The 13,227-nt window shown below is 43.4% G+C and overlaps 1 protein-coding gene and 1 long non-coding RNA gene across 4 annotated transcripts in view; one reads left to right on the top strand and one right to left on the bottom strand.

Annotated features, from left to right (window-relative positions):
- LAMA3 (laminin subunit alpha 3) overlaps nt 1-13,227 on the top strand; it is a 262,162-nt gene that overhangs the window by 169,230 nt on the left and 79,705 nt on the right. For all 3 annotated transcript variants that reach the window (XM_032293185.1, XM_032293183.1, XM_032293184.1), the window contains 4 exons: nt 1,503-1,664; nt 4,745-4,843; nt 7,822-7,905; nt 11,583-11,813. In XM_032293185.1, the coding sequence (XP_032149076.1) occupies nt 1,503-1,664; nt 4,745-4,843; nt 7,822-7,905; nt 11,583-11,813 (576 nt within the window). The remainder of the gene's footprint in view (nt 1-1,502; nt 1,665-4,744; nt 4,844-7,821; nt 7,906-11,582; nt 11,814-13,227) is intronic.
- Nucleotides 1,178-12,967, bottom strand: LOC116561416. The gene is made up of 3 exons (XR_004273420.1): nt 12,810-12,967; nt 4,775-4,928; nt 1,178-1,740 (listed from the first exon to the last, which is right to left on the bottom strand). It is a non-coding gene; the product is annotated as an uncharacterized LOC116561416 (long non-coding RNA).

Genomic DNA, 13,227 nt, shown 5'->3' with positions numbered 1-13,227 from the left:
AGCGTTTTAGGAGCTCTGTGCCAGAAACTGGTAGTAATGACCAAATTGATCTCTCTCATCATGTCACAATATCTATCACACCTCTCATTTCTTGTTTTTACTTCTTTCTGTTTTGCTTTCCTTCTCATCTATTTTACCATATCTTTTCTTTGGCCACTTTTTTTTTCTTTGTTTTGAGACAGGGTCTCTCTTGCCCAGGCTGGAGTGCAATCACATAGCTCATTGCAGCCTTCGCCTCCAGGGCTCAAGCAATCTTCCTGCCTTAGCCTTCTGAGTAAGCTGGAACTACAGGCATGCACCACCACACCTGGATAATTTTTATATTTTTTTGTAGAGTCGGGATTTTGCCATGTTGCCCAGGTTGGTCTCAGACTCCTGGGTTCAAGCAGTCCTCCCACCTCAGCCTCCCACAGTGCTGGGATTACAGGCGTGAGCCACTGCACCCAGCCTTCTTTGGCCATTTTTTAAATTAACTTCATAAAACTGAAACTTTTCTTTTCATTATTCCATGAACCAGTAACCTCATGCTTGCTTGTTTTGTGTGAGTCATGTCTTATATCCAACAAGTAGTCAAAAAAAGACTTTTTTTTTTTTTTTTTTTTGAGATGGAGTCTCCCTCTGTTGTCCAGGCTGGAGTGCAGTGGCATGATCTTGGCTCACCACAACCTCTGCCTCCTGGGTTCCAGCGATTTCGGCCTTAGCCTCCTGAGTACTACCTGGCCAATTTTTGTGTTTAATAGAGAGAGGGTTTCACCATATTGGCCAAGCAGGTCTTGAACTCCTGAACTCAGGTGATCCGCCTGCCTCCGACTCCCAAGGTGCTGGGGATTACAGATGTGAGCCACTGCCCCAGCCCAAAAAAGACTGTTTTATGTATTTTACTGCCTGCCTATTTTATCTTTTACTGCCTGTCTCCTAAAAGAGGTGCAGCTAGTAATTAGAAAAAAAAAATTGTAAATCTGCTCTGAAGTCTCTTCTCCCCACCCCTGAGAACCAGAAAACATTAATCCAATCCTATCCCTGGCCAGTTCTTTCTTTTCTACCTCAAAATTAACTGGCTTCCTTTGTGACCAGGAAAAGATTTAATTTTGATGCTCCATTTAGAGAAAAACAATAATAGCAGGCCGCTGAATTCCACATCACATTTGTCTCTATGAGGAGCTTGCCATTAAAGACACCATAGTCCTAGTTTTTATTCATACACGTATTTCTTTATTATGTGAACACTTATTGATCACCTACTAAATGTCAAGAACCAGGATGTGTGCTGGGTTACAAAGATAAATCCCACGTATGTGTGGCCGCTGCCTTCCCAGAACTCCCAGTGGCAATGGGTCCGATGGGGCTCGGGATCGGGAGGGCAGGTGCCAGAGGAGACACATAAAGGAGGCCTCTGAGGCAAGGAGGCTGCCCGTCAAGCTTTCTCTAGGACATCATGCAGCCGTCACCAGGGATGCCACAACCAAGATGTTTCCGTCCCTTGCTTCTCTCCCTCATTCCAGTTTGTGGATATGCTGGGCTGGCGCCTGGAGACGGCAGACAGAGTGGATATCCCCGTCTCATTCAACCCGGGCAGCAACAGCATGGTGGCGGATCTCCAGGAGCTGCCCACAACCGTCCGCAGCGCGTCCTGGGTCGCACCCGCCTCCTACCTGGGGGACAAGGTAATGATGTCTTGCTGTTCTTCTGGGCCCTCGGTGGGCCTCTGCTATCGCTGTGTGAACGTCATTTCCTGGAAATCTGGAAGGAAGCATTCAGCAGTTTAGGTTCCTAACATTCCGGAAATTGGGTGAACTAAAAATGAAGAAGAGACCCTGCCTCCTGTTGTGGGGGGCTGGGCAGGCACCCCCCGCGCCCCACCCTCGCCACGCAGGAGCTACCAGCAAAGGAAATCACCCACAATGTTTTTCTCAGTTTTTACCTAATGTCAAAGACTTTTCCTCCAGGGAAATAACCATTTAAATCACATCTATTGCAAATGGGACATGCATGCTTTTAAATGCTGAGAATTCTTTATTTTAAGGCGGAAGAAAGCCTCTTTGTTAGAAAAACAAAGGCTGACAAGTGACTCACAAGCTTATTAAAAGAAACAGGCTCCAGTGGCAGTCTGACTTTCGTAAGCAGAATCGCGTTTGTTCCACACCCCTCAGGGGCTCACACACCACTTGCTCTTCCCTTGCTGCATGAGCTACTATGCCAGAGGCTGGCCACCTCCACGCATTTTATGAGGACAGAAACTCAGGCCTCATGTGGAAACGCCATCAGGTCATGTATGTTTCTTAGCAAGCGTGGAACTTGCTAACGGGTGGATTTCACAGGGCCTGGCTCAGGGGATGCCATCTTCTGACATTAGGAGGACTAAATAGTAGGGCCTCGCTGGCCTGAGGTCTCTAACTTCGGCTTCTGGGTGAAGGACTGTGGGTTTTGACATCTGAGTGTGGGCAATGTTGCCTTTCTCCTATGATCCCACTTCTCTCTCATATAATACTCCTTTTCATCCCTGTATGATAGGCCCATATGTTGATCATCTCTTGCTATGTAACAAATTACCCCAACACATTGCAGCTTAAAGCAATAATGATTATTTTGGATGAGGAATTCAGGAAGGGATGGACCAGAGTCTTCCAAGGCTACTGTTAAGATGTCAGCCAGGGCTGTAGTCACCTGGGACTGGAGCATCTGCTTCCGAGCTCAACCACATGGCTGTTAGCAGGCCTCTGCTTCCTGCTGGCTATGGACTGGATGCCTCCGTTTCTCATCACGTGAGACCCTCCATAGGCTACCTGAGGGTCCTCATGACATGGCAGCTGGCTTCCTCCAAAGCAACTCATAAGGGGCAGGTAAGGGTGGGGAGAGAGGGAGAGAGAGAGAGAGAGAGAGAGAGGGTTCGAGCTCAAGACAGAAGTTGCAGTGTTTTTATAACCTAATTTCAGAACTGCCATGCCCTCACTTCTCCTTTATTCTATTCATTAGCAGCAAGTCACTAAGCGCAGCCTACACTCAAGAGGAGGGGAATTTGGTGGTTCATGCCTGTAATCCCAGCACTTTGGGAGGCTGAGACATGTGGATCACCTGAGGTCAGGAGTTTGAGACCAGCCTGGCCAACATGATGAAACTTTGTCACTACTAAAAATACAAAAATTAGCTAGGCATGGGGGTGGGCGCTGATAATCCCAGCTACTTGGGAGGCTGAGGCAGGAGAATCATCTGAACCTGGGAGGTGGAGGTTGCAGTGAGCCAAGATCATGCCATTCTACTCCAGCCTGGGTGACAGAGCAAGACTCCATCTCAGAAAAACAAACAGAAACAAAAAAGAGGAGGGGGAATTAAGCTCTACCTCTTGAAGGCAGGAGTGCAAAGAATTTGTGGCCATGTTTTTAAAACCACTTTAAGTCCATCAAAAAAGCCATACTTAATCGCAATAATAATTCAAGACATTACCTTGGAACACTTCCAGGCTTAAAGATCAAAACTCTGTAAGACTTTGTCAGGTTACAGACTCTAGGGTAAAGCTTCTGTTGAATGGAATCCCAGAGGAGCATGGCTTCTTCTCCCTGCCTGCTCTAAGTTGTTGGCGTTTCCCGGTAGGCTATTTCGTTCTGTCTAATCAGAGGTGATCTTGCCTGTGATTTTCATCCTTCTGTGACTTTTTCCTTCTTGATTGTGTTAAGGGTGGGAGGTGTCAGGACCCAAAGTGTGAAGTAGCTGTCAGAAAACTGTGACCATTCACTCCATATCCCCACCAGTGTCATGCTGCTTGTGCGACACTGAGATGTCTGTGCGCCTGCTGGAGTACTCAGCCATGGCTTCTGTACCCAGCAGAACTCACAATAATTTGGGAAATGTTCACCATCTGCTTTCAGGAGAATTGTTTTTGGAGACAATTTATTTTTAGAGGTTCACTTTGTGACTGATAGATATTATTCAGTTCTCTCAGTTAAAAAAGAAACCAATGGCCTATATTTCCTAGAATAGTTATGGATTAAATAAACATTTTGGTTTAGTAATCATCTGGAAAAGAAAGAAACATGACTATTTTCCTTCCTTCCTTCCTTCCTTTCCTCCTCCTCTCTTTCTTTCTTCTTCTTCTTTTCTTTTCTTCCTTCCTTCCTTCCTTCCCTCCCTCCCTCCCTCCTTCCCTCCTTCCCTCCCTCCCTCCCTCCTTCCTTCCTTTTCTTCCTTTCTTTCTTCTTTTCTTTTCTTTCTTTTTTCTTTTATAGGGTCTTGCTCTGTTGCCCAAGCTGCAGTGCATTGGTACAAAAATAGCTCTCTGCAGCATCAAACTCCAGGGCTCAAGCGATCTTTCCACCTCAGCTTCCTAAGTAACATACACCACCACATCTGGTTAATTTTTGAATGTTTTTGTAGAGACAGGGTCTTGCAACATTGCCCAGACTGGTGCCTAACTCATGACCTTAAGTGATCCTTCTGCCTCAGCTTCCCAAAGTGCTGGGATTATAGGCATGAGCTGCTACACTCAGCCTTACTTTTCTTTTAAATAAAGGTATCTTCTTGCTTGTAAAACTCAACCATGTTCATGCTAAACATTTCAAATGACATTAAAAATAGCATAAAGTAGAAAGTTACAATACCATCTTCAACCCCGCTGTCTAGATACAACCCTGTGAACAGGTCGAGTGTGTTTCTTTCCACACTTTGTGTGCCTAAGCGCTTTTCATGTGGGTTGACGCCGACGTCATCTCTTTTAATGCTTGTGCTATTGATGCTATTCATTCCATTTTAGGTTTCTTCATATGGTGGCTACCTCACTTACCAAGCCAAGTCCTTTGGCTTGCCTGGTGACATGGTTCTTCTGGAAAAGAAGCCAGACGTGCAGCTCACTGTAGGTATCAGGGCACAACCCAAGTGGCAGGAAGTGGCAGCTGCTGTTGGTGCTGATCTAAGTTTAGGACATCTTGATACGTGGTCTATAAAAAAATTGGATTAAATCATTTCCAATATTTTGTAGAAACTAAGTCAAAGTTTAGAGCAAGTAGCATCTTTTCAGGATCGTGCCTCCTCTGACCAAATGGTTTCTCTCTTCTCACCTCCAAAGTACTTAACTGTATTTTGCTCTTGCGTCTCACAAGTTACTGCCTCCCCATGTTAAAATTTTTCTAAAAACTTTTAAAAAAAATTTTTGTAGAGACAGGGTCTCCCTGTGTTGCCCAAGCTAGAGCTGAACTCCTGGCCTCAAGCAGCCCCCCTGTCTTGGCCGCCCCGAGCACTGAGGTTATAGGCACACACCACCATGGCCAGCTAATTTCTTTCACCTTAATTTTTGTAGAGATAGGATCTCACTGTGTTGCCCAGGCTGGTCTCAAACTCCTAGGCTCAAGCAATTCTCCCTGCTCAGCCTCCCAAAGCGCTGGGATGACAGGTGTGAGCCACATGTCCCACCACATATTAAGCATTTTTTTTAATGTTTCTATATTTTAATTTTGTTTCATAAATGTCTTTGAGTCCTTCCCATGGGGCAAGACTGTATTGTTGGACTCTGTAAAGGACAAGTGACCCCTTTGCTCAAAAGTAGGGGAAATCAGGGAAATATGCCAGGAACTCCAACCCACTGAACAGTAACTGTTGGAGGAGAGTCCAAACAGAGCCCTCTCAGTGCTGGGGTTTGGGTAGGGGGAATGGGAGTCATGTGGTCTGAGAGGCCCTTAGAAGACTTTGTGGTTCATTTTGAGCCAAGTCTTTAAGAATGGGCATACGAAGAGAAGTGCCCTTCCGGGGGCAGGGATGAAGACTAACAGGGCTCAGCAGTGGTACAGGGCAGAAGGCTGTGCTCATGGACGACCAGTCCAATAGGGCTGTATCATCAGTGTGTGCAGTCATTCAAAACAAGTCTGAAAGGGTCTGATGCTATAACAGGAATTTTTTTTTGAGACAGGAGTGCAGTGTCATGATCTTGGCTCACTGCAAATTCTGCCTCCCTGATTCAAGTGATTCTCCTGCCTCAGCCTCCTGAGTAGCTGGGATTACAGGCATGGGCCAACATGCCCAACTAATTTTTATATTTTCAGTAGAGACAGAGTTTCACCATATTGGCCAGGCTGGTCCCAAACTCCTGACCTCAAGTGGTTCATCTGCCATTGAGGGAACATTTGTTTTTTGAGAAGGGAAGTAACAACATCCACACACTCTTTGCCTGGCACACAATTCAGTACTGCCATCTAGAAAATTCCTTGAAGGCAAGGGTAGTATCACATCCTACTTTGAATTCCCCACAACACAGGGCACAATACCGTGAGCATCGGGTAGGGGGCCATTGCCTGAAGTCGGCTTTATTTCTGGCTTATGGGGTGTGATTCATGTGATGTAATAATAGCTTCCTGAAGGGTTTTCTCATGTCATGCACTGTATACAGGGAGCAGCAAGTCACACACACCTCATCGCAGCACATTCTTGGTAGATATTTGTGTTCAGGTACTGCTGTGTTGTGTTTTGTTTTTACTGGTATGCAAATCTACTGAACTGTTTTAACTCCAAGGAACCTTTGCAGAATATCTTGAAGATGAAGCAGCAAAGATTTTGGAATTGTAGTCTAAGGAAAAATAGCTACACAGTAAAAACACCACCACAGCAGTGCTGTATTTCAGCTTCATGTTTTTACAGAGCATCTTATAGTTCAGGCCAGGCCGATTTTTTTTTTTTTTTACTGCCAAAGAGTTTATTATGCAAACCATTGGAATTCACTGGAAGGTAATAACCAAATTTTCTGTTTAATTTTACCTTCAAACATGGAAAATAATTTAGGCTTATGAAACATTTTCCCTGCTGCTTTGTTCTAATTCACTATAATTAAGAGTCTCTAGGGCATGTTTCTTAGATTAAGGTTTTAAATGATATGTGATTCCAGGTAATGGTCTTCTTTCTGAAATACCAGCCCTAATGAATGGAAGCCTCTAGGGTTTGGTGCTATCACAGAAAAGCTGGGACTTGTATGTGTTTTTGTAGCAGGGTTGCTGATGGTGGAGTGCTGGTGCAGTAGGCTGCTGGCCACCCCAGCCTGCCCTGTTAAGATGCAAATGTGAGCCACCATAATGCAGCGGGCTGGAGGCTGAGAATGAATGAGGATGGGTCCCACAGAGGGAGGCAGCAGGGGAATTTCTTGCCCCACATGCCAGCCTGTAGCTCCCTGCATGGGCCAACCCTCTGCCCTCCACACCCTCCTCAGTACCCATCCACCAAAGCACTTTCTTCCCACCACAGTCTGGTTCGGTGGGCAGTAATGAAAACAGCACTTCCTGCATTGACTACAAGGCAAAGTTTAAAAAAAGAAATTTTTTTTTTCTGCTGGGTGTGGTGGGCCCACACCTGTAATTCCAGCACTGTGGGAGGCCAAGGCAGGTGGATCACTTGAGGTCAGGAGTTCGAGACCAGCCTAGTCAACATGGTAAAACCTGTTCTCTACTAAAAATACAAAAATAGGCAGGGTGTGGTGGTGAGCACCTGTAATCCCAGCTACTCAGGAGGCTAAGGCAGAATTGCTTGAACCCGGGAGGCAGAGGTTGCAGTGAGCCAAGATTGTGCCATTTCACTCCAGTCTGAGCAACAGAGTGAGACTCTATGCCTGCCAAAAAAAAAAATTATTTTTGGCCAAGGCAATTTTCCTGATTTCCTATTTGTGAAAAGACACTGTATTGCCTGTAATTATTGTTTCCATGTCACTAATCTTTTTACCAGTCAGTTAATTCTGAACTTTTTTTTAAGTCAGGTATGTCATATGATGTAGATCATAGAAATTTCCTTAGATCAGTTATAAATCTTGAAAGTCCCAGTGAAGGCACTAACACATTCATGGTTTTCTTTAAACAGGGTCAGCACTTGTCCATCATCTATGAAGATGCAAATACCCCACGGCCAGACCGGCTGCATCACGGGCGAGTGCAGGTGGTTGAGGTAAAGGAAGAGCAACTATACAGTGGGGAGGGTCCTTTGTTTTATGACTTAATGATTTCAGACAATCATGATTTTTACTCATTTTAAGAATTTTAAAATACAGACTCTATATAAATATAAATTTATATATACAGGTTGAGCATCCTTAATCTGAAAATCCAAAATGCTCCAAAACCCAAAATATTTTGAGCACCAACATGACACTCAAAGGAAATGCTCATTGGAGGATTTCAGGTTTCAGATTTTTGGGTTAGGAATAATCCAAAAACTGGCAGGCAAATACAATGCAAATGTTCCAAAATAAAAAAAAAAAATCTGAAATTTGGATCACTTCTGATCACAGACAAGAGGTACCCAACTTGTATAGATTCAAAATACGAATTATATAAAATGTAGAGTGTTTGATGCTCATGTGGCTTTCTTGGTACCATCTGTCCAGACCTTTAACATTGTCTCTCTGATTTCACAATTAATTATCCTAGTTGTAAAAACTCCATGAGTCAGCCTGGGCAACATGGCAAAACTCTGCATGAAAACAAAAATTCAGTGGGCAAGGTGGACTGCGCCTGTAATCCCAGCTAGTTGGGAAGCTGAGGTGGGAAGATTGCTTGTCCCAGAAGGTCAAAGCTGCAGTGAGCCATGATTGTGCCACTGCACTCCAGCCTGGGCAACAGAGTGAGATCGTGTCTCAAACAAACAAAAAACCTGTGAGCTTGTAAATGCTATGACATAGCTCGCTGTCATCCTCAGGTCTCCCTCAGTGCCTGAGACCTGGTTAATATTCAACATATGCTTAGGATGAATAGATAAAAAAGCTACGAAAAGAAACAAGAGTAATACTAGCAAAATAAAGGAAAGCTCATCAGAGCTTTTTTGTTATACTTACTTGGTTACAACTACTCCTTAAAAATAGTGTTCCATTCATAATAAATATGTATAGTAGCTCTAGATGAAACTTTTTGAGTACTTTGAACTTGCAGACATATTTAACGTTTCTGAACAGGTACATCTATACAATGGAATACTATTTGGCAATTAAAAAAAAAAACAAAATGTTGATACTACAAGACACCAAAGAAATATATTGTATGATTCTATTTATGTGAGACAGATTATATCAGTAAATGATAGAGTGAGAATCCCTCTAAAAATTCTGTCCTCCATAAAAGCAATTAGAGAACTGGCAAAAAAGAAAAGAAAAGGTCAGAATCAACGTTTTCAGAACTCTGGAAATTAATCAAAGCCTTGCAACCATCTGGAAATGGCACACAATGTATAAAGATGCAATTTGTACAATAGTAGCATACAAGAAAAGAGGAGGGAATGATGTTAATAGAAGCACAGTTTTTGTATACTGTTGAAATTAAGCTGGCATTTATGTACATTGTCCAGCAAGGACACATGCAGAGAAACAGAATGTAGATTAGTGGTTGCCTGGGTTTGAGGGTGGGAATGGGTAGAGACTACAAATGGACACAGATGTTTTTTTTAAGGTAATAGAAATATTCTAAAATTATATTATGATGATTGCATTCTTCTGTAAATTTATTACAAATTGTACACTTAAAATGAGGAATTATTATTGTATATAAATTATTCCTTTAGTTGTTAAAGTATAAATTAAAATGAGTATTATATTTGTATGTTAGCAATAGCTACCATTTATTGAATGCCTACTACATGCTAGGCATGGTGCTGAACACTTTATGTACATTGTATCATTTAATTTACTTTAATTATAATGATAGCCTCAGGACATTAGGCATTACTATGCCTATTTAAGAGATATAAAAACTGAGTTCAACAAGGGCAACAAAATGTAAAGGTTAAAAAGGCAGGCTTTTACATAAAAAGATGCTCAACATTACTAATCATTAGAGAAATGCAAATTAAAACCATAATGAGATGCCATTTCACACCAATTAGGATGGCTACTATTAAAAAATTGCAAAACAGGCCAGGTGTGGTGGCTCATGCCTGTAACCCCAGCACTTTGGGAGGCTGAGGGAGGCAGATCATGAGGCCAGGAGTTTGAGACCAGCCTGGTCAACATGGCAAAACCTTGTCTCTACCAAAAATATTAAAAAAAAAAAATTAGGCTGGGTGCAGTGGCTCATGCCTGTTCCAGCAGTTTTGGAGGCAGAGGTGGATGGATCACAAGGTCAGGAGTTCATTGACCCAGCCTGGCCAACATAGTGAAACCCTGTCTCTACTAAACAAACAAAAATTAGCCAGATGTGGTGGCATGTGCCTATAATCCCAGCTACTTGGGAGGCTGTAGCAGGAGAATCACTTGAACCCAGGAGGTAGAGGCTGCAGTGAGCCAAGATTGCCCCACTGCACTCCAGTCTGGGAAACAGAGCAAGACTCTGTCTCAAAAAAAAAAAAAAAAAAAAAAAAAAAGCCGGATGTGGTGCACCTGTAATCCCAGGTACTCAGGAGAATCACTTGAACCTTGGAGGTGGAGATTGCGGAAATTGCAGTGAGCCAAGATCACGCCACTGCACTCCAGCCTGAGCAACAGAGCGGGCTCTGTCTTAAAAAAAAAATTACCAAACAGAACTTAACAAGTGTTGACAAAAGTGTGGTGAAATTGGGACCCTTCAACCTTCTTGCTGGGAATGTGAAATGGTGCATCCACTGTGGAAACACTAAGGAAGTTCCTCAAAACATTAAAAGTAGGATTACCATATGCTCCAGCAGTCCCACTTTTGGTTATAGATCTAAAATAACTGAAAACAGGATCTTGACAAAGTATTTGCACATTCATGTTCATTGCAGCATTATTCACAATACCCAAGAAGCAACCAAATGTCCATCAACAGATGAATAGATAAAGAAAATGTGGTTTATATATAGATATATACAATGAAACATTATCCCCTTTAAGAAAAGAAGGAGGAAATCCTGCCATAAACTACAGCATAGATGAGCCTGAGAACCAGCCGGGTGCAGTGGCTCATGCCTGTAATCCCAGCATTTTGGGAGGCTGAGGTGGGCAGATCATGAGGTCAAGAGATTGAGACCATCCTGGCCGAAATGGTGAAACCCTGTCTCTACTAAAAATACAAAGTTAGCCGGGCATGGTGACGCATACCTGTAGTGCCAACTACTCAGGAGGCTGAGGCAGGAGAATCCCTTGAGCCTGGGAGATGGAGGTTATAGTGAGCCGGGATTGCACCACTGTACCCCAGCCTGGGCGACAGAGTGAGACTCTATTTCAAAAAAAAAAAAAAAAAAAAACCTAAAATAAAATGATGTGAATGTTTATGCAAGAAAGGATTGTATTTTCTGTCACCGTTGTGTATGTTTAATGATTGACCTGAGCTGCATGACTCAGTGGTTTCCATATGCCTGCCTTCCTTCTTTCTCACTCACCTTCTGTTTGCACAAACAAAAGCAATTTAAAGATCAGTATAACACTGGAAAATTTTATTTCATTTTATTGCCCCTCTTCCCTGCCTTCATTTTCTTTTCCTTCCTTCATGGGAATAACCCAGGACATCTGACTTCTAAATGTAAATACTCCAGGAGGTAGGTATTTCCCCATCTTATTTCATTTCTCCCTGTGCGTTTTAAGTGTCTCTTCTTTGATTCATTCGGGGTGTCTGCCTCTAAGGAACCCCTGGAAGTGAGCCTGCCTAAGGAAGACCCCGCCTTTCTGTTTCCACTTGTAGGGAAACTTCAGACACGCCAGCAGCCGAGCCCCGGTGTCTAGGGAGGAGCTGATGACAGTGCTGTCTAGACTGGCAGATGTGCGCATCCAAGGCCTCCACTTCACAGAGACGCAGAGGCTCACCCTGGGCGAGGTGGGGCTAGAGGAAGCCTCTGACACAGGAAGCGGACGCATAGCACATGCTGTGGAAATGTGTGCCTGCCCCCCTGCCTATGCTGGCGACTCATGTCAGGTAGGAAGTTTTCCCATCCATACCATTCCCTTAGGGAACTCCTATGGCCATTGTTTCTGACTGCTGTCCAGCACTGCAGAATGGTTTATTGTTTCTCTGTCCAAGTTTCTGCAGGGCTTATCTTATATCTTACCTAGACTCCCTTCAGGAATTAAATGTGAAAAAGACATCATCAGTGTCTCAGAATTCATAGGAAAGCCACAGGAATTCATTAGATGCTGAGGGTTAGAGAAATCCAGAGTAGGAAAAAACATACTATAGTTTCAAATAGCTAGATGGAGGATATTGACTGTTCCCAACACAATGAAATGATCAACGCTTGAGATGATGGATATGCTAATTACCTTATCTGATCACTAAATGTTATATGTATCAGACATCACTATGCAGTCTATATTTATCACTATTATTTATCAATTTTTTAAATAAAATATATTTGAAAATGAAGGAGCTCATCAGTCAGCATCTAAATATTTGAGCCCCTGCTTTCCCAATAACTGACCTTAAACCTTTCTCTAATCCAGAACCTCCCTCCACCTACTCTCAGTGCCCCAGGAGACTGGAATTCCAGAAAACATCCTGGATTTCTTAGAGGATATTATGTTCTGGCTTGCAGCAGAGCCTCATTATTTGAGGTCCAGTCAAACAGAGCTGTCTTCAGATGATTAAAATGTGCCATAGAATGAAACTATTCAATTTCTCAGGCTATAAATATGTCTTTTCTTAAAGATCAAGCCAAAAGCACAATGTTAGCACAATTAGTAGAAGCAGCAATACACTGTCATTAGCACAATTAGTAGAAGTAGCAATACACTGTCATTAGCACAATTAGTAGAAGTAGAATACACTGTTATTTTGTGTATTCTATACATTCAAAAGTACGTAGACTTAGCAAAACCTTTCATTTTCTTTCCTGGCCCCCTGGTAGCCAAAAACCCCCAAGGTGATCTGAGCATACAAGTTTCCACTTTTTAAACCTGCAAAAACAAATCTGACCTGCTGTGGTCTTCTGGATACTCCCAAGTTGTAATATTTAGCCCACAGGTAGCCTACATTCCTCCCCTTCCTCCGTCTCTTTTCTAGCCTGATTAAAATTGATAGCCCAAGGGAGAGAGAGGGACTCTGGATTTCCACCCTTCTGCCCAGGGCGTGTTCCCTGCCCATGACTCAGCCTGTGATTTAGAGCGTCTGCGGGGTGAGGTGGGTGGAAGGTGATGCCCGCCCCACCTCCCAGGAATTACAGAGCGGTGCGCTTACCTGCAAGACTGTTATGTGCGCTCTGGCACAGGCTGACTCATGTGTGAAGTTTAAAGGTGGGGCGCCTGCCGCAGACAGCCTTCCTTCCCTGAGTCAGGCAGGCCCAGGCACTGAGCAGGAAGGCAGGTATAAGAGGAAGAGGCAGAGCTTCATGTGC

The sequence above is a fragment of the Sapajus apella genome, unplaced genomic scaffold, assembly GCF_009761245.1.
Source record: "Sapajus apella isolate SASKATOON/1434 unplaced genomic scaffold, GSC_monkey_1.0 scaffold29, whole genome shotgun sequence".
NCBI classification, from domain to species: Eukaryota; Metazoa; Chordata; class Mammalia; order Primates; family Cebidae; genus Sapajus; species Sapajus apella.
This window is presented reverse-complemented; position numbering and strand designations above follow the sequence as displayed.